We start from the raw sequence: 26,746 nt of genomic DNA on the forward strand, positions 1-26,746 counted from the left end.
CACAAGGTGGAGGGTGAGGACATGAATGCCAGGAGACTTCTTGTAAGCCGATAGAAGGGCTAGCAGAATGTCATGCTGCAGACCTGATGGCACTGCATTGTTTGCTGCCATGGTAACCACGCTTGCTGGGAGGGGGATAATTAAAGGAATTAAAAGATAATGCACATTTGTGTTTATTCCTGTTCCGTGCATAATGATACTACAACAACGGCACTTGTAGCTATCCACCAAAACGTCGCATTACATTAAGTCTGTTTGCAGATGTATGAAATTATACATATTTTTTAAGATTTACATTTCTTCCAAAAAAAGGGAAAAAAACCCACCAGGAGGTGGTAATGCATATCAACAGCTGGTGGCAGTATGGGCTGAAAAATGTAGAATGCAGTAATAAATCTCATATAAAGATGACCTATTATGCTCATTTTCTGGTTCATACTATCTAAGGTTTCTACCAGAACATGTTTACATGCTTTAGGGTTCAAAATAAACTTGATTTTTCTTATACTGTCTGTGCTGGAACACCTGTATTCACCCTCTGTCTGAGACTCTCCATTTTAGTGTCTGTTTATTTGAATGATCGGTGTTTCAGTTTCTTCCATGTTTCCAGTGGCCCCAGTGTTAGAGGGTTGATGTTTTTCTGTAAGTCAACCTGGAAGTGAACATCAACCTGGTTCCCTCGTCAAACAGCCTGTTTTATGATACTTACATGTTTTCTTCAGCAAAATAATTTTCACAAATGAACACCACTTTCAGGATTTTTTAAGCCTGAATGCAGTCACCAGAAGTAAAAAGCTAATGCTAGGCTACACAGTTTGGCGTGACGACATTCTGTAGTCTCTTTTATCCACTTTTTAGCAACCGTCTTTTTTAGGAAACATAAATGCGTCAAAGTTTGCGTATGGGGCATTTCCGAAGGTATTTTTTGTCATGAAACAAAACATTAAAGTCTTTTATGTAATTGTGAACCACAGACCTATTTAAGGGTTCTACCCCCCAAAAAACATTCAGAAAACCAGTTGACTTTGAGTTGCTAATACGGATTTCTGGGTTTTAGGACTCATTACAAGGTTTCTCTATATAGAAATCCATAGCACATTATGACATCATACTGCCATGGTAGAAAAACTTTTAAAAGTGTTCAGAGGGGTTGCTTCTACATACATTTACCTCATTATTTTGAACCACTCTGGCCAGATTTAAAATGAAAATTCTTCATTGTAACACAAAATATAAAAAGCATAAATTAATAGAGGTCCCTTATAAACAATACAAGTTTAACAAAGCAAGCAAAAAAGGCTCTGCAACTGTTTTCAACAAGTTTGTTGGGTCTTACAGTGGCACACAATGTGTTTTGGAGGGAAACACAGAATCTAAAGAAAACCCAGTTTGTTTACAATGAAAGCTCCACAGGGTACCTTTAATCTTCAGCGTCCCCAGTGGCGCCAGAGGATGGAATTACAGAACATTGAGAATTCATATCCCCTGTTACCCAGGAGGCAATTATCCCCCATCCCACTGGCAGAACAATACAATCAATCACTGTAATTTCATTTGATCCTTTGGCTGCTGCCTGTTTATGCCAACAGAGTAATAAGTTTAATCTTTATCATACGCTTATCGAAGGCATAACAAATAGAGAGGGGCTCTCAAAAAACCTTTGATGAAATGTTATTACACAGAATGAATCATAGAGATGGGTAAAGATTCGCTTTCCAATCTAGTTACTGCCGGGGCTTGCACGGTCCCAAAAAGCATTTCATACTCTAATAAAGAGGAGTGAGGAGGAAAGCATAAACAGGGCAGGAAGCTGAATGAGGAGCTCCACATGCCCTCAACACTCACTGTCTTCTCAGATTGACTCAATGGACTTCAAATTGACCGCAAACTCAGAACTGGAAACTGAAATTAACTTAATGTTGATATTACTGTCTACCAGATAATGTACATAATAGAGAATGAATGTTATGGAATAAACTTCTGTGTAGGAGCAAGTCTTTATAGAATTAAGTAATCTGTGTAAACAAAGTGGTTTATTTAGTTGCAGAAAAAAGTCTGTCTACACAATGTTTGTTGAAAGAATTAATGATTTTCATATAAAACTTGTGTTGTGCTAGAGGCGGGTTAGCTCAAATGCAATTGTTAGTCTTTAGTGCAAGCCACAGAGCTCACGCTGTTTGGATATTCAAAGACCAGAATAAGATCCATTATTTAGTGTTAAACGAGGCTCTTGTTTTGATGCAGTACAAATCTAACTGCCGGCAGAGTTTGAACCATAATTAACTTGGGCTGCAAATTAGATGCACTGCTTGTTGTGTGCTAATTGCTGAGGATTTATTGAAGCGAGTGTGGGAGGGGAAGAGGAAAGGAAGAGAGAGAGAAAGAGAGAGGGAGACAGAGAGAGGTGTAGTCGCTCCCAGACAAATATAATGCGATTAACAGCCAGTTGCCATTGCAGGGAAAAATCCTGGCGACAAGCAAGATTGGCTTCTTTCCAAGTGATGCTGTGAGGCCTTGCCCATGTGTAAGTGTGCATATTTTTCGTAATCAATAAGACACATTTAGTGTGATTACAATGCAGTCAGTGGATAATGGCTACTATTGATGTCTTGGCAAAGAAATGTAGTGCTTTTCTATTGCACTTTTTTGCTGTAGAAGAGTGATTTTAGCCATTAGATGTGGCTTGAATATCACATTACCACAAATGACCTCCACCCCTCTGCATCGACTCCATTAAAACACAAAATAACCACAATTGTTTTCCACGCCAGGTTCCAAAACCTGTCGATTACTCTGCCCAGCTCTGGTAAGCAATGCAAACAAATGACTCCAGATTGCTAACAATAACCACAAATCATTCTTACTCTATTTTATTGATTGTATTGACCGTTTTCATCCTCATGTTCAGAATGATTGATAGCAGTGTAAGTGCAGTAGTTGTTCATGGGTGGTTCAGGTTTGCAGGGCCGATGGAGAGATACCAGGCTGAGGTGGAGCTTCTGGACCGAGGAAACAGCACCTATCTGGTTCGACACAGGAGCAAAGAGTGCACCGAATACGCCATCAGTATAAAGTAAGTGACATGTTTTTTCATTTATTTCCATACTGACTTGCCTACAATTTTCACTCACTTTAAAATTGGTGGTATAAACAAAACACATGCAGTCAGCGGCAGTCTCGTGGGCAAAAACACCTTATTGTGAGAGGCGAGTGGCAAGAATCATTCAGGCAAACAAAATGCCCACATGCAAATAATAGCTCCGCACAACACCGGTGCGTTATCTGGAAACAAGCAGCTCATCAAATGTTAAAAGTGGATGTGCTGCAGCAGAAGGAGGTCATGCTGAGTTTCATTCATGCCAATGAAAAACAAAAAGTTATGGCGACTACACAATCATGAAGAGTTGAAAAAAGTTTGCCTGGTCTGATGAATCACAGTTGAGTCTAAAATGGAGATGGTGAGGAGCAGATTTAAGTTCAAAGGGCTGTTTTACAAAAATTGAACTAAAATACATTTTCTCATTCATTGTTGAGTCATATAAAGCAAATAGTTTTGCCCAAGTTTTGAGATATATATCTTAGAGCTTTTAGACTGCACACTACCAAACCCTGCATTAGATGCCATCGTATTTCATTCAGTAAACATTAATGGATTGCGGACCGTTGTTGTTTGTCTTAAAGGTTCTTGAAGATGTTTGAACATTAATAAAGCAGCAAACAGATATTTGCTGTTGCTTTGATGTCACATTACCTCTACCTCTGTCGTAAGACCCTTTTTATTCCTATGAAAGTAGAAACAGCCCAGATTTTTTGCATCCTCTGGCCCAAGTGTACTAGAGACTTACAGGCTTCTACAGGATTCTGGTTTAGCGCTCAGCTAACTTGAATGAGGATAAAATGATTCTCTTCTACACTTTCAAAATGTTATCGAACCAAATGAATCAAATTCTGACAGTGAAACAAGTCATGGATTTGTGATGCTAAAAAAAAAGTATCCAATGATTTCGCAATGTAATTATGATTTTTAATTTTATATCTGACTACTATGTTAAACTGGCTTTGGCTTTGGTCTGACGCAGTTCCTGGGGGCTTGATTAGTCCCTCTCTTCATGTAACACAGGCTAGCTAATTGCCTATGTTCTGCACTGCGCTCATATAGCAGTTACCGCTAGGCAGGTTTCCATTACAGATTTGGGCAAAACTTATATAGATATAGCGATATTTTTGAAGTGTCGATAAAACACAATTGTGAGATGACTGTGTCGTGTTATGGGACATCAAGCTTGGCGACGGATGTTTAAAACATTAGCAGGTTTATTTCTTTTGCAGCCACCGCACTGGCCTTTATGTGAGCAGTAATGGAAAGGCAAGTCCCTTATACCTGGGAGCAGCCACATTTGAGGGATTTTTGGGAAATGATAGTCCACAATTTAACAGAGGAAAATCAGATTCCAAGTTTCCAAGTTACATGATGCAGTTACACCTCTTGAATGAAGGGTTTTTTATTGCAGTTTTGAGAGATATGGCTTTTTCAAATCACCTGAATACCATCTCATGTGAGTGTGGAAAATTGAGTTTCCATTAGGCATACCCCCCAGATTAACACTGTTAACTCTCAGCACTAACTATGTGGTTTGCACTGTTCATGCAGTTAGAAGCGTTAGAACAGCTAGCACTGTTAGCCGCCGCCACTTTTTCTAAGCCACCCCAATGTTTGCCCTCAGGATCAAAGTTAGAGCTGCGAGTTGGAAGTCTTGGTCCGGACTCTGAATGTTGCTCATTTATGTTTCTCAGTTGTAAAAGTTTTAGCTTTAGAAATTACATTTGAATTTGTTTTAAAAAGGCGTAGAACAACAAGTCAGCAAATGTAGGCACCTGAAGTTACTATGGTAATCGTGGTTCGCAATTGTGCTGATTACAATCATGATCAATGTTCAAGTGCGATTGTGCTTAACAAAGCAAGGCCAGTTTATTTATATAGCACATATTGGCAACAAGGGAATTTAAAGTGCCTAACATTAAACATCATGAACTTAAAGACAGTGCAAAAGATACACATTATCAAAGAAAATGTAAATACAATAAGAAACATAATTAAAGAGCTAGAATAAAAACAAGACTAAGATAAGTATAAAATACAAGAAAAAAGTTATGGTGCAGTGCAAGAAGTGAATAAATATTTGAGTTAATACTAAGCAAAGGCAATCAGAAACAACTTCAGCCTTGATTTAAAAGAACTGACAGCATACCTGCAGTTTTTATTGCATTTAACAAATGTTACTTGGTCATATGAAGCCTCCAGCAGGATGTTATATTTGCCATAACGTCAGCTCATCATGATAGCTAATTAAAAATGGGGTTGTCAATTTGAATTTATATGACCTCAAGAGCTGCACATATCAGTATCTGCTTATTGCCCATCAGGTTGCTAACATTTTACAACAGCTCTCACTAAAGTTTGAATATTGTATCTATAAATACATGCTGCTACTTTTAGGCATGGTCAATCAATGACATTTTATTTATGTAGCACCTTTCAAACAAATCAAATGCAATTCAAAGTACTTTACAGTGTGACTGAAGAAACAAAAACAAGAGCAATATATGATATAAGCAAAAAGGAATCTTAAAAAAAATGATGGAAAATAGAATAAGTATAAACCATAAAGTTTTAATAGTAAGACACAACATAAAAGCCCGACTAAAAAGATTTTTAGAAGTATTAAAAGTATCCATATTAGCATGGTTTGATACTGATGGTATATGAGAAAATGTTAGTCGAATTTGGGTGTTCGTCCTCCCTGTGACAGTGGGGAAGAGTTTGAACCGCGTCATACCTTAACATTGTTGCCGTTCATGGCCTTCCTGTCCATGCACATCTTAGCTGAATGCGGCGTCGGCGAGAGGTGGCATTGGATGATCTATTTTACCATCTACCCATTGTCTGAGTCCTCTGCTCAGACACATATTCAAAGACAACCCGATAGCTTTGCATCATACTTTTGCTGCTCTTTGGCTATCACTCTTAGAAATGCATTTCAAAAGAAGGCTAGCAGCACACTCGAATTGTAGATAAAGCATCTATCCCTTTAGGCTCCAATAAATGGCTGCTTTATCTGCAAGTTGAGTGCCTCGGTATCCCTCTTTTGAAATACAACACTGGCCATTTAACCAGCGAATATCTTTCAGGCTACATCAAAGCTTGTTCAGTCGTTAAAAAAAAAGGACCATCGCGTCCTCCTGACCTGGCATGACGGCTGCGGGAGATTATAACGATTGAGGGTGCACTCTGAAATAGTGTTTGGATGTTAAGACTATTTAGCCAGTGACACACCATTCCAGCCCATTTGGTTTGGTGGACTCATACCGTTCCCTCATTCAAAGCTTTGATGTACAGGGCCAGTTTCTGAACGCTCCAATCCTAATTGCCTGTCTCACTGCTTAAGATCATTATCAGGATGGCCGTTTGCGATAATGGAGCTTTATACAGAGAGCTGCTACTAATCAACTGCAACTGTCGAGTGTCAAACAATACAGTCTGTGTATGTGTGTGTGTGTGTGTTGAATCATGTTTGTGTGCAGACTCGAGAGCCTATAGGAGGAAGTGAAGTTTCTCATCTGTCTCCGTGTGTTACCGTATGCACCATATAACTCAACACACACATAAATAATGTATTGCTCTCCGTATATTCATAATGCATCTGCAAATTTGCAACTTGATCACACAGTACTCTTCTCATCCGTTATACGCTGCATTAGGAGATTTACAATGTGGATCTATCTCCACATGGAACTAGCACATCACCATATGGAGGCCATGCTGTATACAGCACAGCGCCTGCAATTGTCTTGACAGCACATCCCCACTGGAGCCTACAGAATGTGTGTTTTCAAGGTTGGACAGCCTTACTGTAGCCTGAACTATGATTCTCACATAACATATGATTATTTAATCACTTATTTATTTAAGTAAGCCTATAGCATACCATCTCAAGTACTGTATGGTATATTTAACAGCTGATTGTGAAACATGTTTCTATCTTGGATTGAGTAAGCACTTCATGCGGCGTATTCAAGGATGGGAGTGCTTGTTGGCAAATTGAGATAAAACACAGAAATGCAAAGCAAAATAAGAAAAACTGCCTTTTTCACAGCAGACGTTTTGACTTGTCAGCAGGAACACCACAGGTGTCATTAATATTAATAAGGGCTGCATTCCATTAAGCTTTTCGGGATTCAGATGTGTATGCTGGCTCACTGACAAGGCTTACTGATACACTTAAATGCACCAAAGTTATTGTTATTGTCATTAATTACTGATGTGCTTTTTCTGCTGTTCGTTTAAATGTTTGTTGTGGAAAAAAGGCTCATTATAAATGGTGGTGACAGCTCCAGAAACATCACACAACAAAAAACAAAATGAAAAAAGAATTCAATCAAAACATTTTGCTTTGTTTTTGCATTTTGCTTTTTCCGTCTGTAAGAGCATCTTTTGTATCATTTCCTTATGCTCATCAGCCAATCACCTCTAAGTAGAACAAAAGCTGTTTCTCAAATGTTTGGCAAAAAAAACAAAAAACTTAATTAACTTAATTCATAAAAAAATTAGTTATTTTACATAAATAAAAAAAAATGTTGATTTTAGGAACTTCTTTCTTGTTCGTTCTTGAGGGATTTTTTTTAAAACTGTAATAGTTCTTTCTTTAATTGCATTATTTTAAAGTTGAATACTTTGTTTGTTTCCACACAAAACAATGCATTATCCCTGCAGAGTTTACAAAGCTTGCATTCAGACAGCATGAAAGGGAGAAACAAAGAGGGAAATACTTTTAATTATGTTTTTTTCTGACGCGTTGCTTTTCTTGTTAATTACTTGATACTTTTAGCTCTTAATGTCTCTAAAAAGATCTAAAATGAAATAATTGAAAAAGGAAAACCACTGTTTTGTATAGCTGTTAACAACTTTAAAGCATTACCTGTAATGAAGGGTCACAGGTAGACACATACAGAATAAAGACATCTTACAGACTAAGACTGGGAAATCCTTATATTCTTCTATTATTGTGTGATATGAGTGAACTGGATCTGATATCCACTGCAGGAAAAAAAACAAGGTGTTCTTGTCAAACAGAGTTGCTTGGCTCAGCTCAGCGTTGTAACCAGCAGTCAGCTTAAACAGACCTTCGTGACACTTTCACCATAGTGACTGGATTGATGTGGAAGCATGTATAGTTGATTAGCAGCCCATGTCTTATTCATCCTCCACAGGTTCAACGACAAAGTCAAGCACATTAAGATTCTGACCAAGGATGGCTGCTTTTACATCGCTGACAGCCGCCTCTTCAAGACTGTGCTGGTAAAGGATGGATGTTGTAATTCTTTACTTTTTTTTTTAGGGATTTTGTGCCCTATAAACTACTCTTGCATCAATGAGTATAATCATTTTGACATTGCTTTTGCAGCAGTCCCCTGGGATAAACCCCAGCATCCAAGCAAAAAGGTTTTCTTTTGTTTTGTACAATGATAAAATACCAGTAGTGGTTTGTTTCCAGAATTAAGTCACAAAGTGGTTGCAACTGAAATATTACACGTTTATATATATATATGTATATATATATATATATATATATATGTGTGTGTGTGTATATATATATATATATATATATATATGTGTGTGTGTGTGTATATATATATATATATATATTTATATATTATAGAAATAGATTTTACAGAGCACAAGAGCATAGTATGCAGCTGCCTGTGGTATCTCAGTATTTAATATTAGCATGTTTCCAGTACTAGATGTAAAGATATATGGCAGGTAGTTGCCCTGCTCAGGATCACTTCCTCAGTACCGACTGATGTTGAATTATCAAGATCAAACAAGCAAGTCGCCACTAACCAGCACCCCCACATGTCTTTCATTTCTATACATTTGTACACAATACTATCTAGATTCACCCAGGATTATCACAGAGGTTTGTTTGCTTGTGCTTGTTTTACACAGGACTTGGTGGAATACTACAAGCAGCACTCACTGAAGGAGGGTTTCAGCAGTCTTGACACCACTCTGCAGGTCCCCTATAGGGAACTGTCCAATGGAAACATGCCCAAGGCCATTACCAAGGCTGGCAGTGGTGAGTCTGCCTCAAAAACACCCACTCTCCCTCCCTGAGACTGTCTGACAGAGGGAAATGCTACTAGTTCAGATCTGATCTTGATCCGGTTACAGCTGAAAGTGATTCTGAGCATTTGTTTTGACCTGTTGGAGTACCACAGGGGTGACTTTTTTTTTTTGCAGTCAACAGTCCAGGTCTGATGAAATAAGGGGTGTTGTTTCTCCGACCTGCTTATAAAGCTTCTCTGTATGACCAAAACAGTCAATGGAAACGGGATATTTTCCAGGTCATCAAATACAAAAAAGCTGAGGTCAGACACAGTTTCCTGAAGTCTCACTTGATAGATTTTGTTATTTCAGACCAGTTAATGTGCTGTATGCACATGTTACGTTACAAAGTCATGGTGACAGAGCATTTCCTTAGTTATTAGACACTCTGGTTTAAATTGTGTCTTAATACCCGAGGCAGTCCCATCTTTGACGTGCGAGACATGCTAGAAATATTTAGCACAGCATAATGAGCTAACAGGAGTCCCCGCCGGAGCAGCGCTAGGTGAGAGACAGCAGCAGTGTTTTCTTAGTAGATGTGCCTCTTCAGTTTTGCTCGGTTGATCCTTATCACTGCAAAGTCCAACACATCATTTTTACACATATATAATGCTTTTTAGATAGATCATTTAGAGCTCAGCCAGACCTAATGTGGATACAAAATGTTCTCCAACCAGCAAGTAGGGCTTACTATAGTTCACTTCAATTAGATTAGATCAGATTAGAACATAAATAAAGTCAATTTTTTTATAAATTGGCTTTATAATAATTTAATTACACTGATTTTGGTGAGTTTATGTCCTTTATTCCAGTTATAATATTTTTGCAAGATCTCAATGACCAATCATAACAATTATCAGTATAGTAATGGGGACAATTTTTCTTTTTTTTTTTTTAGTCCAATAGATTTTCCTCAATTTTTGGCCCAATTTTCTTTTTTTTTTCCTTTCCTTTTTTTGTTGCTTATTTTTTTTAGGTAGTTTTCTTTTCTTTTTTTCCCTGTAACTGTTTTCTAATTTCTTGCTATTTTTTGAGGCCATTTCATGTTAGGTTGCTCATTGCCTTCTCTTCATGTGTTTGCAAGAAATCAAAGCAATTTGCTTAGATTTCTGTCAGGGTCACTCGGAGCATGAGAGGCTGCATGTACACGCGAGTTTTAGTCAAATATTCATTAGCCATGCAAACTGCCTAGTAAGATTATTTTTTTTCCGGATAAAGGGCAAAATGCAAAATATTGTTTATATATATATAATGTCAGTGATTGTACTGAAATATGCTAATTTAATATAGATTTAAGAAAAGAATGGTGTCATTTCAGTTGAGAGTGACTTTTACTAAATATGTACCTGAAATAGACACGATAAAACAGTTTTACAGGAAGGACTTAAATTTTACAAAGTCACTTTTAAGCATTAAGTAATGTAACCATTCTTTGTGTAATCATTATAGGTTATCTGATAGATGTTACACATGTAATATTGCAGACCCTGTGCATCTTGGTTCAACAAACATTAGAGAGTAATACTGTTTGACTCAAACATGAGAAGCTTTCAAAGGGTCAGAATAAAACATGCTCCCAGTGTTGTGTATTGCCTAAGTACTGTCACCATGTGGCAACTCTTTGATTTCTACCTGCTGGCATTAACAGACACCAACAAACGCACGGTTGAGCTTAAGTTCAACAAGTCCAATCAATGCGTCATTTCAAGCCCTCGGAGACAGAATTAGATGCTTATTCACTGTGAGGAGGCATGTGGAGGAGAATGGTCTTGAGGAAGAGGGAGAAAAAAGGAAGTGACAGGTCAGGAATGGAGAGTGTGAGAGGGAAAGATAAAGCATGTTGTGGATAGAATGAAATGGACAGAAGAAGTGGAGGAGGGGGAGAGAAAGAGATGGAAAGCAGGAAGAGCAGGAAGAGGTGAAAACGGCAAAAAAGGTGTCAGAAGAGAAGGGAAGGGAGAGGGAGAGAGACAGAAATGGGTGAGAAAGAAATTGATGGAAGAAAGAGTGAGAGTGAGATGAATGGGAGATAAGAAGATAGTGAAGAAAAGGAAAGTGGAAGAAATTGAGGTAAAATGGAAAAGGACAAAAACCCCATTTTGGAGAGTCATCTGTAGCTTTTTGGAGTGAAGTCTTTGAACTAACCAAGTTACATCACAAGATTGAAACCACTCTCTGTCTGCGCAGTAAATATGGTAAATGATAAATGGACTGCGCTCGAATGTGCTTTTCTTGTCTTTTTGACCACTCAAAGCGCTTTCACACGACATGTCACATTCACCCATTCAAACACACATTCACACACCGGTGGCCGAGGCTTTTGGATGTGGCGCCACCTGCCACTCAGCATCCATTTATACGCACTCACACTCCAATGACGCAGCATTGGGAGCAATTTGGGGTTCAGTATCTTGCCCAAGGATAATTCGACATGTTGCCTGGAGGAGCCAGGAATCGAACTGCTGACCTTCCAATTAGAGGACGACCTGCTCTACCTCTGAGACACCGCTGCCCCAAACTAAATAATGAGCTATTTATTTGAGCTTACAGTATAAAGACAGAAAACAGGGTGAAACAGCTAACCTGGTTCTGCACCTAAAAAGCTCAAGAATGGACAGATCTCATTTGTTTAATCTGTAAAAAAAAAAAAAAACCCAGAAAAGATAAAATTATTGTTTTTAGAAGTATTTTGTTCTGAATGATTTGGCCAGATCTGATGACTGAATGGATGCAGCCACCATAATGTCACCACTTGTTTGTGGACGCCTGTTTTAAAGCTTCAAGTTTGGAATTTAGCCCATCGCCAACTTGGTTTTGAAGCCAGAAGTGTCCATATTTGAACAAAAGCTGATGCTTTTGAGGAGTGCAGGGTGGATCCGACTTATTGTACAGCCCATTTTCATTCCTAACTCGTCAAATACCACCATGGATGTTGGTGTCAGACACGGTTGCACCAGACTTTTTTCATGGTGGTATGTTACGCACTGTGCAGCAGCACTCCTTAATATTGCCAGCAACTACAGTAATATAAAGACCCATGAAGTCCCTATTGGGCAGACAGGAGGGAGTTTTACCTGTGATCCTGCTCTTCACTTCTTTTGGAAATTTTAAGCCAAAACATGATGTTTTTTTTCTAAACCTAAACACGTGCCTTGACCTAAGGAAATAACATAAAAACAAAGTGTTTTACCTTTGTTGTAAGTTCATTTTAAAAAAGACTGAATGCATGTAATGAGCAGAAACTGTACATTTCCTGTCAAAACTGAAGTGTACTTCGTGTTATAGTAGTTGTTAGATCTTTATTTCTAACGTGCCAAATAAAATAGGAGCACAAAATAGAATATTAGCAAGAAAAATGATACTAGAATTCCCATCAGACATATTTAGTAAAGAACAGCAAGTAAAGTAATGTCTGAAAAGGAGTAGGAGGAAGTGAATACTTTTTAAATGCTAACCTTTTTTCTCAATTTTGAAAAGACACAATGCACGTAATAAGTATGAATTGACACATCATCCAAGAATGTCCAAAAAAGAAGCAGGAGGACCTAGTGCATCATATTTAGACATGAAGGTCCACTGACTAAGCAGCGGTATTTGACGAGCTAAGATGAGAATTTGTTGCCTTGCAGACAGCTTGTCACTCAAGTGGCCCTGCTCCTAATTATGTGTAACTTTAAGCCTTAATTAAATGTAAATGGGTAAATTATATAAAAATTCACCCCCTGTCATTTTTTAAGGAGGGAGAAATTAACTATAGGGACCAAAATCGTTTTTTGTACCAGGCTGTAAGCATGTTTATTTCTGCTTAAAGTTGGATATTTTAACACGGGGGTATAAGCAGATTGACTCACTTCTGGAGCCAGCCTCAAGTGGCCATTAGAGGATCTGCAGTTTTTGGCGCTTTCACATTTGCTTTATTTTTCAGCCCCCGACATTGTTCCCTGCATATGTCCTTCTGTCTTTATGCAAAGCTAAGGAAGCACCTCCTGTCTCTAACAGACAGACACATGGAAGGTATTAATCAGTCTTTGCAAGAAAGTAAATAAGTGCATTTCTCAAACTGTCAAACCATCCTTCAAAAAATGTACAGACTATATTTAGAGAAACGTAATTCAAGCTGGACCACTTCCAGATGTGGTGTTGCAGTTCTATTCAGATTGCACTGTATTCCACATGTGTTTGCACCTCTAATTAATGTGTTATTCCTTAACCAGAGAAATACAGATGGTGTATTAATACCAAGTGTGAATGGGATTAAAGCGAGACTCAGGCTATAAAGGGAAGGTATTTGGTAAGATACAGAGGAAATGCAAAAGACAAAGGAGAGAGTGAGAGAGACAGTGAGTGAAAGAAATAAAAAGGAGCTTCGGCAGCTCACCAGGCTTGGCGGAGAGGTCCCAGTTAAGGCCCAATGCCCCAGGCAAGCACCAGGAGCCTGCTACCTCAAACGTCACACTCTGCACGCTGCTCAGCTCCGAGATGGCTTCACAATTTTCCTGACAGGACATGACATTTCACTTGGGCTGGCAGCGGAGAAAACTGTGTGACAGCCGCCTGCTGACACACACCTGGGGGATACCCCTGGTCCAACTGAGGGACTGCGCCTGTTCCCACAAAACTGGGAAAAGTTTGCAAATATGATCTGATGTAAAAGAGCAGAAAGCAGCTGGAGGTAAACTGTCTTAACTCTAAGAGAGGTGTACGTGTAAACAACCACAGCCGCTGCAACAGCAGCAGCAGAGGCAAGCAGAAACGAGCGTCGGAACAAAGTCAAAGTTAGCCCTTTGTGTCTGTTCGGATGTAAAATTCTGCTACATCCTTGTCCCTCAGCCTCCTTTGGCAGCTTCGGTCTCCCAGCGCATCACGCTTCAAAGCAGCTCTGCAAGAGGTGTGTTTGTGCATCGCTGCCATTCACCGTGCTTGCTTCTGTGAGAAAGCCTTGACAGACCCGCCGTTGCCTCAGTGCATTCTGGGATAGATTATTATTGCCTTAAGTCGTCCACCCCCATAGACAGACTTAGTGTGGGCACCACGTTCTCTGTCTGGTAAACAGCCTCCATGGAAAGACAGATGTCATGCCAAAACAAAACACACACACACACAAAATGGTTTGAGTCTCAAAACAGACACCTCATAGCAAAGAAAACAGAATGCAAGGCTGAGTAAACAATCACAAGATGCAGAACTATTGAAAAACCATCAAAACTCTGGAGTAATTTGTTTGGAGAAACCCCAGCCAGCATCTTTAATTAATTCTGACTGAGTGCTTTTCATCTGTGTATCTGCCTGAATGTTGGGGATGGGAAATAATTTAAAATCATCTTGGAGTTAAGTACCAGTGTTGTCAGGATATGCAGTTCTATTGTTTGAAATGAGTGATTATAAGGCCCAGGACCGCTTATTTTAACCCCTACCTGTTTTTTTTCAAGCACCCCTTTTCCCCTCAGAAAAGAGATATAAGAGGTAACAGTTTAAATCTTCCTCTCCTCTCTCTTTAAGATCCTGATCAAAGGTCAAACATCAAACGTCATCAAAGGCGTTTAAGTTAACAGAGGCGACAATGGGAATAATCGTATTATTACAATGACGTGCCATTTTATCGAATGAGGTAGAAAAGCACGAACACTTCGTTTGCAACTTAAGTTTTGCATTACACTCAGTAAGTTAAAAAAAAAAACACAGTGTCATTACCAGGCCATTAATAGCGCTCTGTAGGCTAATATTAGCAACTCGTGCTCCCACCCTGCCAGTCTGCACTGATATTTGGAGAGGCGGTGAAAGGTGCTAAAATGCTAAAACAGTGCTGCTGGATTCATTTTGGGTGTCATCTGCTATCAAAGGTGTGGGAGGTGGGGTGGGGTGGGGGGTGCAATATGAAAATGTGTCACAATGTATAACTGTCATGCACAAATTAGCAATAACAGTAGAACGTTAGATAGCTGGTAGCTACTGGTGACCGACGGGCCGGTCGGCCATTGGTGTTGGATCGTTGATGAGCGTAACCCTAGTCACTGCGGTGTGACCCATGTCATTGGCCCTTGTCTGCCCTTGTATACCTTTGTCTACTTTTATCCAGCCAATTAAGCACAGAGAATCAGTGTTAGGGATGATCATCCCTCGGTGGATAAAATCACTCTCATTGGTAGTTTAGCTCAGTGCACAAAAAGAGAAACGGAGGTGGGGAATGTAAACAAAGAGCTAAAGTTAACAGGAAGTTAGATCAAATCAAACTTGTTATATTAGGTCAGATTGTTTTTCTTTAGCCATTGGGCTCTTAAGCAGAAACGTTTCCTGATGGTTTGTGTTGTTGTTCACTGGCGCACGGTGAATGTGCTTTGTTCTTTTAACAATGGATTGTGCTGTTAATGTGCTATCTGGCTAAGTGGCATCAACTGTCTTTCGGTTTCTCTTTTTTAATGGCAATTACAGACAACCTCCATCTGCCAGTGTGAAGGGGTATTATCTCGCATGCAAGCGCAGAACACACAGTGGTTGTGGTCTTTGTGGTGTGTATATGTACAACTTTTTGGCTGAGACACAGGCGACATGAGGTGACGAAGCAGTTGTCTTTGTCGCTACTTCTTTGATGTCAGTTTGGTGTGTCTTGTCCTTAACATTTCTTCGCCCTACCCCTCTATCTCAACAAGAATTGCCCTGCATCCTTCCTCTAGATGTGAACATGCGAAATGGAGGGATAGGGCGAAGTGAAAGGGGCAAGGGGGGTATTTTAATTGAGCATAAATATACAAAATCTCAAAATGAGATCTGAAAATATTAGAGAATGTATGAGAGAAATTGTAAAAACTGCTACAGGATATTTTAGTTTGATTTTTATAAAATGCTTGTGTGAGTTTATGGTTGTATGTACAGCACATGCTTATTTATATATGTACACATACAGTTTGTGTTAGTTTATACTTCCTGCAGGTTTGTGTGTAGTCTTGTGTTAGTGTGCACTCTGGTCAGACAAACAGTTGACACATATTGGCCCTGCATTTACTTATCCCTGTGGGGGAGAGGAAAAAGGCATGGAAACATATTGTTGTGATGACAGCAGGTGGTTTTCTCAGTGTGAGGGTCTGCTGGCTCAGATGGGATTTCATACCGGAGCAGAAGTCGTTGGCTCTGCGGCATGAATTGCCTTGTCAGGGTGCCATGCTGTGCCCAGACGCATACCTACCCCCAAACTGCTGCTTTGGCTTGCCCAGTCTGAAGCTCAAAAGGTTATTATTATTGTGTTAAGCAGCATGACCTGGGGAAGATAATAGAAGCTACACTACATAGTCATAGGTATCTAGACCTATCAACACCTGATCCTCAGAAACCACAGGCATCGATATGCTGCTGCAGCTCTACTGGGAAAGGCTCTGCTCAAGATTTCGAAACCTGGCTGCAGGGATTTGCTCCCATTCAGCCACGAGAGGTCAGCCACTGCTGTTGGGCAATAAGTGGGTGCTCAGACCGAAAAACAGACAGATATTAATGACCACATAGAGGTTGCCTTAGTCTTGGCATGTTACTTCAGGTACCAGTGGGATCATTTAAAAAAAAAAAAAAACGATCATGAAAGTCCTGTTTGAGTAACAGATTGATGAGTCTGAAGGCTCATCAGAAGGTAAAACATTGCACCGATATTTATGATACTCTGAGACACAATTTAAAAATTCTTAAATATTATCACAACAGCAAACAGTAGAAATGCAGAACCTGTTCTCACTTCCAACTCGTCAAATACCGTTAATCCATCAGTGGCCCTCAGCGTTTTAGACAGTGACACACAGAGGCACCGTTTAGCAGCAGTATAAGATGCAGCATTTTTTGATGCTCCTGGCAACTACTGTACTATATAAAGAGCGAGAAAGTAGGGTAGGCAGGAGTGGTGGTGAATCGGTCAAACAAACTCCAGAATTCTGCTGTTTGTGTCTCATGTAAAACCAAAAGTCAGCCGAGTTACTAAATAACAGTATAGTATTTTAAAATGTGTGGCATACTGTGCTAGTGATATGAAATTACATTATGTAGTAACAGACATACTTATTTTGAGCCAATCCATGACATTTTTTTTCCAGTTTTTGAAGTTTTTTATAAGGAGACTATATGCATTTAACAAGTAGAAACTGTATATTTCCTGTGGAAATTCTGCAAAAACACAAAGCATGTACGAAGGTAAATTGTCATGCTGTCCCTGAGCGTCCAGATCCGATGCAGGAGGGGTACCTAGCACGTTATTATTTAGCTTGAAGTGCCACTGACTGAGCGTCGGCTTTTGACAATTTGGACATGAGAATGTATTGCAACCATAGACTGTAGAAGCAAGCACGGTGAATGGCAGTCATAGACTGACTGTATAAACCACTGTAGCTACCGTAATGTCACCTACTGGTTTGTGGACTCCCGTTGCTCGAGTTCAGCATATCAGCTGTTGTCATCTTGGTTTCTTTGGAGCCAGAAGTGACCATATTTGGGTGAGAGGGTGGCTGTGTGGAGCGAGGGGCTGATCTAACTGAGAAGCCAAGCCACTATTCGCAATCAGCCTGCCGCTCAAAGCGGCCCTACCCTCAATAAGTGCAACATAATGCCTTAAAAAAATATAAACTGGGGAGTTTATAAGATATTCTCTCTCATAGAGTTGTCATAAATGTTGAAATTAGCTTTAGTGACCAAAATTGTTTTTTGTTGTTTTTTTTTTTGCTTTTTTGTACAAGGCTATAGACATGCTTATTTCTGCATTTCAGCATATGGGTCAATGGAGATTGAGTGGCTTCTGTAGCCAACCCAGCCTCAAGTGGCTATTCAAAGAACTGCAGTTTTTGTCACTCCTGCATTGGCACTGAGCCTCAGTCACAGTGTTTCAAATAGTCCTATAGGTGTTGTATGGGCCTGAGGTTAAAGTTCTGTGCAGGCCAGTCAAGCTCTTCCAAACATAAACTCTCAAAAACCATTAATAGACCTGGCTTTGTGTAATGGTGTCATGTTGAAACTGTTACCAAAAAGTTAAAAGCACACTATTGTCTGAAATATCATTGTTTGTTGTAGCAATAGGACTTCTCTTGATTGGAACTAAGCCTGATGAAAACAGCTCCAGTCCAAAGTATGTGAACATGTCTGCATACTTTTGTACATGTTCAGTAGTAATTTAAGTATGCATGTTCATGACTAAATACCCTTCTATTGGTCAGTATTACTTAAAAATCATATGCAAGGTGAAATGACAAATTATCTGATGCTTTCACAGTTTTGCCCTCCTCTCTCACTCTTCTTTCCCGCCCGTCCTTGCTTTCTGCTTGTTCTTTGACTTTGCCAACTTTTCCCCACTTTCTCTCTCCTTTACCCTCTCTCATACTCTCTTTCTGTCAAACTTGTGTTTACTTTGCTTATCTTCTGTCTTTGCTCCCACTACGGCCTGAACCCCCCTTCCCATCACTCGCTCCGTTTCTCTGTAGTTCCTCTTGGCGGCTGCAGCTTTGTTCCTCCCTCCTCCTCGCCTTTCTGGTCAGGTACGGGTACAGCTTTTCTACTCTCTTTGTCTCTCCCTTGCTGTATGCCCACATTTCCAGGTTTCCAAAGACAAAACTGTCTTGTTTTTCCTGTCTCTGTTAAATAATGTAGTCTAATGATGCCGCTTTTACGTCATATCGCAAAGAATCGTACAAGTTGTCATTTGGGGAAAAAACATTCACGTCAGTCTCCTGTAATTCCATTTCTGACAGCTCTGATGTCTCCCACGAGGTAAAAATAACTGCAGAATTTTCAACAAATCAGTGACAAAGAGCTGCAAAGCCATCATTTACATTTGACAGCAATCCAGTGATAACATTATCAATTCGGCTAAATTAAAGGAGACATCGTTGAAGTTGTTTATTTATCAGTTATTTACAGCATCACTACTACCTGCAAACCGAGTGCTTATTTCACTACTATAAGTGGTCTCCAAGTTCCTTTAATTTGGCAGTACATCAAACCTTCCTTATAACAGCAGACAATATGTAGCCACACCGGCTCAGGACGTCTACATAAAATACACCATCTCAGGGAAGCTCAACTGCATGCTCATCGTCCTCACCAGGATCTCGACCTGACGGCAGTTTGTCATCGTAATGGCCTTCTGCAGTTGTGGGGCCGGTTGGATGTACTGCCAAATTCAGGAAAACTATACTGGAGACGTCTTATCATGGTGAAATAAACATTCAGTTCACATGCAGCACCTCTGGTGGGCATTCCTACTGTAAGGTTGTCTTCTTCCAGTCTTAACTTTGTAAGTTGAATTACTTGAGGCCGGTGGTTAGGAAGACATGGGCACCATGTCTTAGTTTCTCCGTCACTTTAATTTCCGCTTCATCAGCAGGACAACAACTCAACTGAACACACAGCAATTCCTCATTTTACGTCTCTCATATCACTCCGCTATCTAAACCATCCTTGACCTTAAAATGAAGGTGCACCACATTATGTAGTTCCTAATTTTAACTTAAAAGGCAGCATACAGTCTAATGAATGAATTTACCATAAATGAAATTGACTTATTTGCCTAAATAAATCAGAGAATAAAATAAAGTTATCCACCAAATAAAATAAATCTTTACGAAAATAAGTCTCATCCTACACTACAGTCAGCATGCCAGTGGCCTCAAAATTTGTGACATCTGTGGCATTTTTTTGATTATCTTAGAAAAGGAGAAGTGTGCCAACAGGGATTTTAACAAATTTGTGACCAAGATTTGAAATAAATGTATCCATTGAGTACATTAAAAAAAACTCCTAGATCTTTAACTGAAAACTGTGGAAAAAATGGGGGCAAAAACAAAAGTCTTGCACTGAAATTTTTGTTCAGTCTATATGCATGCGTGCATGTGTGGTTCTGCACTCCTGTGTTGGCATGATGTGCTTGTGTGTGCATGAGGGAGCAGATGAATGCCTTTCATCCAGTATATCTCCCCAACTGTGTCACCTGTATTTCCACAGATAAGGTAAACAAACCTATGTACACATGTTTTCACAAATGATATGAGCCCTGACCTGCATGTGTAGGAATAACCTTGTATAACCTGATAAGTGCTGCGTTGAACATTAACTTTTAAAGAGATCAACACATGACCACGATAACCCATGACCTGTCATCTTGACTGTGTGTTTGGCACTGCTGAGCTGGGCACCTCGATTTATTTCTCCTCGCTCACTAATAAGGAGAGTTCAGCCCTCATCTGTGACTCTTTGGTTTTGCTGTGACACCCTGTATGACTCAGGCCCAGGAGTCAAGGCTCTTTGCTGCCCTGTCATTCTTACCAGATAGTTGTTGCTATCAATAACACCTGTGAGAAACTTCAAAGAAAGATAATGATAATATAATATTACTAGATATCTAGTAATTACTAGATTACTAGATAATATACTTCTGCATATTATTTCACTTTCCTTGTGTTGCTTTCAGTCGCTTTAACGAACCTTTGAACCCTGAGCAAATTGGTGCGATTTCTTTTAGAAACATGGGGGAAAAGGCAATGATCAACTTGATAAGAAATGTTTCACAAATTGCAAGAAATTAGTAGATGTAGGAAATTATTATTTTTTAAAAGCCAGGAAAAAAATGTATCAGGAAAAAAGCTAAGGGAAAACTATATTCATAATTATCATAATTATATATATACAATTATGGTTCAAAATTTGTATAATTTAAAAAGCACTTTTTCCAGGACATTTCCTTTCCTTCTCTTTTTTATTTATTTTTTTAAAAACTAATTTTCAGGTAATTTTTTCAGGTAATTTCTTGCTAATTTTTGGATTGTTTCTTCTTTCATTGCTCATTGCCTTCTTCCCATGTCTTTGAAAGAAATCGCACCAATTTGCTCAGGGTTCAAAGGGTTAAGGTATTGAAACTGATTTGTTTAGCCCAGTTCTGATTGCCCTTTGAGTCTCAAAAGGCTTGATATAGTTCAAGTAATTATTTTGGGACCTTGAGTTAACTTTTTTCTTGTAAAAGTTTTACAAGAATGTAAAAAATATGATTAGTTCAAGGTATAAGAGTTAGTCACCAAACATCTTTGCCCTTGCATGTGCTCCCAAGGTGATAAACCTAAAGGGTGAGAGCATAACTTTTAGAAAGCCTAGGATTTCCGATTGGATTGGAGAGCTTCAGGAGCCTAACACAGGTGAGAAGTTCTCCAAACACTGAATGGCTGAGTGCTGCAGATTCAATTGTGCACTTCAAAGTTAGGGAGTATTAAAGTTTTAAAAATAGTCAGCTTGGGCTACCCAGAGGAGCATCGAGAAACCATACTCTTAGATTGGATTCTGATTAAATTGTTGCATGGAGCGTGACTCTCTGATTTAGTGAGAGCGATAGTTATTGGTGGACCAATGAGAGGTGCCAGAGATAATATCGTTCTTGTCCAACAGTTGCTCCAAAAACTTAAATAAGAGATGTCTCTCGATAATAAGACAAGATCTCTTTGTCTCAGTGTTTTCTCCCAGGGTGGTGGGGATTGCAGTGGCGCGCTATGACTTCTGCTCCAGAGACACGCGGGAGCTCTCCCTGCTGCAGGGAGACATAATAAAGATCTATACCAAGATGTCCAACGGGTGGTGGAAGGGAGAGGTCGATGGCAGGGTAGGTCTGCTGAAGGATCTGGTAACACATTTTATTTAATTTTACCTTGATGTTTTTGTGCCATTTTTGCTTTTATCTTATACAGTGGTAGCTAATGTAGAATTTTTTTATACATCTATCCTAAATATACATACAGTATTACTACACATTCAGTCAACTGAACAGTTTGCTCTTGAATGTCATACATATTTTGGTATCATATTTTGCTGTCAGTTAATCAGAATTAATTTTTACTTTCTTAGAGCTTAAAAGGAGTAAGATATTTTTTTTTTAGTATTGAGGGTTAATTGTCTGAGCAGTAGAGTTTCAGTGTACAGTATGTATTGATGAAAACAGTTCACAAATATTTTAGCATTTAAACCTATGCTATGGCTCAATCAGTCGTTTTTGACCATACATATTGTAAGATTTGGGTGCCAAGGTGGTGTAGGGTAAATGGTGAGGGTTTACAGGACTCCCTAAAAACTTGGTGGGGTGGTTCCCTAAGTCCTGCATCACACACATACAGTAGACTGTGTACATAATGGACATAGTTACCGTGAGGTCACCCCTTGGCTGCTGGATTACTGTTCTGAAGACTTGAGTTCAGTTTTTCAGCCGTCAAAATCTTGAATTTTTTGTGGCCAGAGGTGACCATTTTCTCTCATTTTAGGTAGTTATTATTATACTGATGTATTTTGAAGGATTTGTGTTTCCAATAAATTTGGTTTTAATTGGTCATTAAATGCTCTAAAAATGGAGTTTGAGGACATAATTGACAGCTGTGTGTGCCAAGAAGTGGGCTTACAATCAGTGGTTTGGCTTGCAATTGGTCGGCAGAAACCCAATGCCGCAGAGATTGCTACTGCCCAGACTCTGGCTCCAAATGACATCACCAGCGCAAGATGACAGCAGCCATAGCTGAGATATTTTGGCTTCACTTTTGTACAGTGGGAGACATGTCGTCCAGCTATATATGCAGGCTATGGTATGAATGTGCTCTCTGCACAGGCTGAGATGGTCACAGAGCTTGCCAAAGTGTACACTTCTACGTCCTAGAAAGCCATGCCCACTTGGTGAAATGCCAAGTTTTTAGGGATTCCTGAGGGCTCATGGAATCTGCATGGCGGGTGGATTGATGTTTGAGGAGTGGGAAGGGTTAGTTTGAAACTTTGTGTGCATTATGCAACCTCTGTGAAGCTCCTTACTGTTAGTGCTATGTGTAGGCTGAGCCAAGAGTAAGAGTTGGCTGTGACAAGGGCTGCAGTGTGAGGACAATTCACGATTCAAAATTCGGAGAGAGAGGTGGGGAATGCAAAAAGTACCCTAAAGATGTATATCCTGTCAAATACATGTGCTGCTGCTTGAATTGTTTCCTGTTTTGTTGCTTCTCAGATGGGCTGGTTCCCCTCTACCTACGTGGAAGAGGAGGACTGACTTTGCAGAAGGGGTAACGTCTATTTAGCGTCCATTCAAAGCCGACCACCTCCAGCGAGCGCCCTGCTGCTCAGCCACTCTCTGTGCCCTGCAAGTCAGATCTCTTTGATAAAACCCAGAGACTCGGACTAAAGAGGATGTGGCGGCGCCCTCAAAAACCTTCTCCTGCCCTCTGACAGACTCTCACACAGTGCAGATGTCAAATCACAGATTCCAGGAGCGTCACGCCATATCTCGCCTCTCAGCGGCCCTGTCTGCCCCCTGCGGCCCTCTGGGAAGTGCATGTGCTGTACCCAGATAACCCTCCCTCCTCCCTTCCTGCTCACCTTGTCTTATTATTGATGACTCCATTGGCTGGTGAGACTTGCCTTCACTGTCATCATGTTTCGATACCAGGAAGGCTCAGTCACCCAACTGGAACACAGATCCTGCTGACAGCGCACCGCCCAGGTACCGCACCAAATTGAAATGCAGGAGGAGCTTTGACTGTTGTTGGAGCACTGTGGCCCTCTTGGCTGTTCAGACTTTTGTGCTCAACTTTCTGTCAAAGACTTTTATTTGTAACAGTTTAAATCACTGGACTGATATGAGCAACATGATATTTTAAATGCACTTGCTGAATTGTGATTTGATGCTGTTTGGAAAAAGGATGGAAAGATTTCAGTATCACAGCATGAACAATGGATCTGTCACTCACATGTGGTGCAATCTTGATAACTATTATACTTGTGGAGCCAGAAGTGATTTGATCATATCATAACAGAGCAACACATCTGGACACAAAGTAGTCGATAATGTTGTTATGGAAAGTTTGATAAAGCTACGTCTCCCAAGTCTTATTCTGGTATCGTTTCTTTTAAATCATTGTTTATGTTTCTATCACCACCTCAACTTTAAGTAGCATTTTCATGAGACAATTCATTTGTTTCAGGATTTACAAATTAGTTCCCCTTTTTATTGTTTCCAGCCGAATGTAAAGCAATAGATTGATTTTGTTAGTTTTGAGAACACACTTTCAATTTGTTTGTTCAATGTGAAGCTGGAGACAGCGGCTGGGTAACTTAGCTTATGTGCAGACTGCACACAGAGGGAAACTGCCAGCCTAGCTATGTCTGAAGGTAGAACAATCTGCCTCCCCAGCCCGTTGTAAAGTCACTAATTAACATGCTTGTTTCATCCGTACCAAAAACAAATAATTGGTTTTGTGAGAAATTGTTTATGATACACCTTGTCCACCAAAATTAGCACATGTACGTAAGAAACCTGCTAAGTCATTCATTGCCAGGAGAGCAGAGCTGTGCGCGCCATCCTGCAGTAAACAAGTATGCCTTTCTGTGTGTCTGTGTTTTTTGATTATTTTGTTTTGGTGTGTCATCTTTGACATCATGGACAGGCTGGAAAACAGGTTAGTAAACAGTTGAAAGCATCATGGAGGCCTCTGAAAACATTACGATTGTTACTTCTTTTAATTCAGTTTCTCTTTCAAACTTAGTGCAGACTAATTTTGAACAACGTTTGAGTGCTGCTTTGACAAAGGCGGATGACGTTTTGTGATGGCGTGTCATTGCATCTCGCCAAAAAAGGGGCTATCATTTCAGCTTTAAGTGTTCTTAATCTCAAGCATTGCACTTTGCTACTTTTCAAGTGGTGTCCCTTAAAGAGTAAAAAACAAAAGTCACATAAAAAGTCCTGATATACTGTGTGTGAATGCAAGAAAATAAAAAGAAATAAACCAGCAGCTGCAGAAGAGAAGAAGCGGCTGGTGTCTGTCTGAAGCTGATGGTATGAGGACAGAGCTCCAGAGCACTCCGTGTCCAAAGAGGTGACACTGCAGTCCGCTGACACTATGACCGATACATGTTGAATGTGCGTGTGTGTGATGCAGTACTGCTGGGATAAGCAGTTTGTGAACAGTAGCCTCCAATAGTGCAGCATAAGAAAGTCATTATAGGTTAAGGTTATCATATCTGTACCTTAGTACAGGTTTTAAAAAAACCCAACAAAGTAGCATCTACATGACAGCTCCCTCAAAAGTGTAGCTTTTCAATCTCAATTGCCCCATGGTGTCTGTCTGCAGTATAGGTCATACAGCCCGTCCCTCCATATTAGTGAATAGAACTAAAAGTCTTAATTATTCACCAAAATCAATTTTTACCAAAGACGGTTTCTGTCACTGAAGGTAGTTTTCATCACCTTAATGTTTATTCAAGTATTTGTTTTTATGATAAGATAGGGTTTAATCAGTTATTAAACTATAGCTGCAAAAAGGGGATTTTCCGGCATGACTGACAGCTTTGACAGTCAATCCGTGTGCTTGCATTCAATGGAGCTGCTTGTGACTGGTTGGACGGGTGTTTTGGCGGGAACGCCCCCACTGTGCAGACTCCGGCTTCGAAGGACTTTACCATCGCAAAATGACGCCCCTATCGTGGATATCTTAGCCTCACTTCAGCACAGTGGGGGTAAGTGGGGGCGCGTTGTCCATCTTTATATACAGTCTGTGGTGTTGACCACAGAATTTATTACACTTATCTAACAAAAAGACATTTAAAAAGCCCATTGACTTCGAGACAAGGGGACCGTGAGTGTGTCGTTGTTTCCTAAGCAGCAATGATGTGTAGACGATGAAGAAACCTCCGCTGACACTGACTTAGTTGCATAAGAATCAATTTATTACAACAAAGTTCAGCATCCACCAGGCACCATGGTCTGCCTGGGAGAAGATTCGGGACCAATGTGAATCCCTCTCCCTTACAACTCATGCATGTGTCTTATATAGGTACAAGCATCTACACATTTATCAGTCACCCATTGTGTTCAACCACAAAAACCCCAAGGGGACACATTCCATGTCATTTAAGCCATGTGTCCGTACTCCAGGCATTAGACCCCAAGGCCTAACCATCCCTTAACCTTTGACCTCAGGATAAGACCCCTATAAACAGAGCATAATACACCTCAAGTGCTCACTGCACACTAACTGATACAACACTTTTTCTGGAACCAGGAGGTGAGCGCCATACAATTTATATCGTTTTGAGGTGAACTATCCCTTTAATAAATCACTGCTCCGCCCCGCCGGCACGCTAGGTGATCACAATCAAACACACCCAAGTTGTTGACGTAGCACAGGTGCCTAGCTAACATGCTAAGTGTTAATGGAAACTTCAGCAGCAACTTTGGTCTTCACTGAGGAGTATTTTTACTTAAGTTCGGCGTTTGTTTGTTTGTTTTTTTTTACATAATTGGTGTCATGTTATAACCGCGGAGCATTATGTCTGAAAACTTTGAGGAGTGCGGACAGAGAGGACGCGTGAACTGGATATACTTTGCTACAACAATGGACCTTAAAGCATTTTGAAAATGGAGCAGATTTTGGAGGACTTCGCTGTGCACAAGACTCACGCAGAGCTGTTTAAACAGGTGAGTACAACCACAAACTCACTGTAAAATGTTGTAACTCTTCAGAGGAGGCTGTGCGCGTATGTCCGCGTGCATGTAGTACAGGTAGTACAAAAACTTTGCAGCTGTGTTTTTGCTGTAGGCCTGTGAGTGTTTCT

At 40.0% G+C, this 26,746-nt stretch overlaps 1 protein-coding gene across 3 annotated transcripts in view; it reads left to right on the forward strand.

Annotated features, from left to right (window-relative positions):
- Window positions 1–24,612, forward strand: part of LOC121951493 (guanine nucleotide exchange factor VAV3-like) — a 77,378-nt gene extending 52,766 nt beyond the window's left edge. For 2 of the 3 annotated variants that reach the window (XM_088085777.1, XM_042497828.2), the window contains 7 exons: window positions 2,459–2,524; window positions 2,772–2,806; window positions 2,957–3,073; window positions 8,269–8,356; window positions 9,008–9,137; window positions 21,622–21,770; window positions 23,145–24,612. In XM_088085777.1, coding sequence (XP_087941903.1) covers window positions 2,459–2,524; window positions 2,772–2,806; window positions 2,957–3,073; window positions 8,269–8,356; window positions 9,008–9,137; window positions 21,622–21,770; window positions 23,145–23,186 — 627 coding nt within the window. In that variant the 3' untranslated portion in view covers window positions 23,187–24,612. Of the gene's footprint in view, window positions 1–2,458; window positions 2,525–2,771; window positions 2,807–2,956; window positions 3,074–8,268; window positions 8,357–9,007; window positions 9,138–18,609; window positions 18,664–21,621; window positions 21,771–23,144 lie in introns of all 3 variants that reach the window. The other variant, XM_088085778.1, reaches the window with a different exon arrangement.
- Window positions 24,613–26,746: the final 2,134 nt, after the last annotated feature.

This window comes from Plectropomus leopardus, chromosome 12, assembly GCF_026936395.1.
Source record: "Plectropomus leopardus strain MGB_pleo_1.0 chromosome 12, ASM2693639v1, whole genome shotgun sequence".
Classification (NCBI taxonomy): Eukaryota; Metazoa; Chordata; class Actinopteri; order Perciformes; family Serranidae; genus Plectropomus; species Plectropomus leopardus.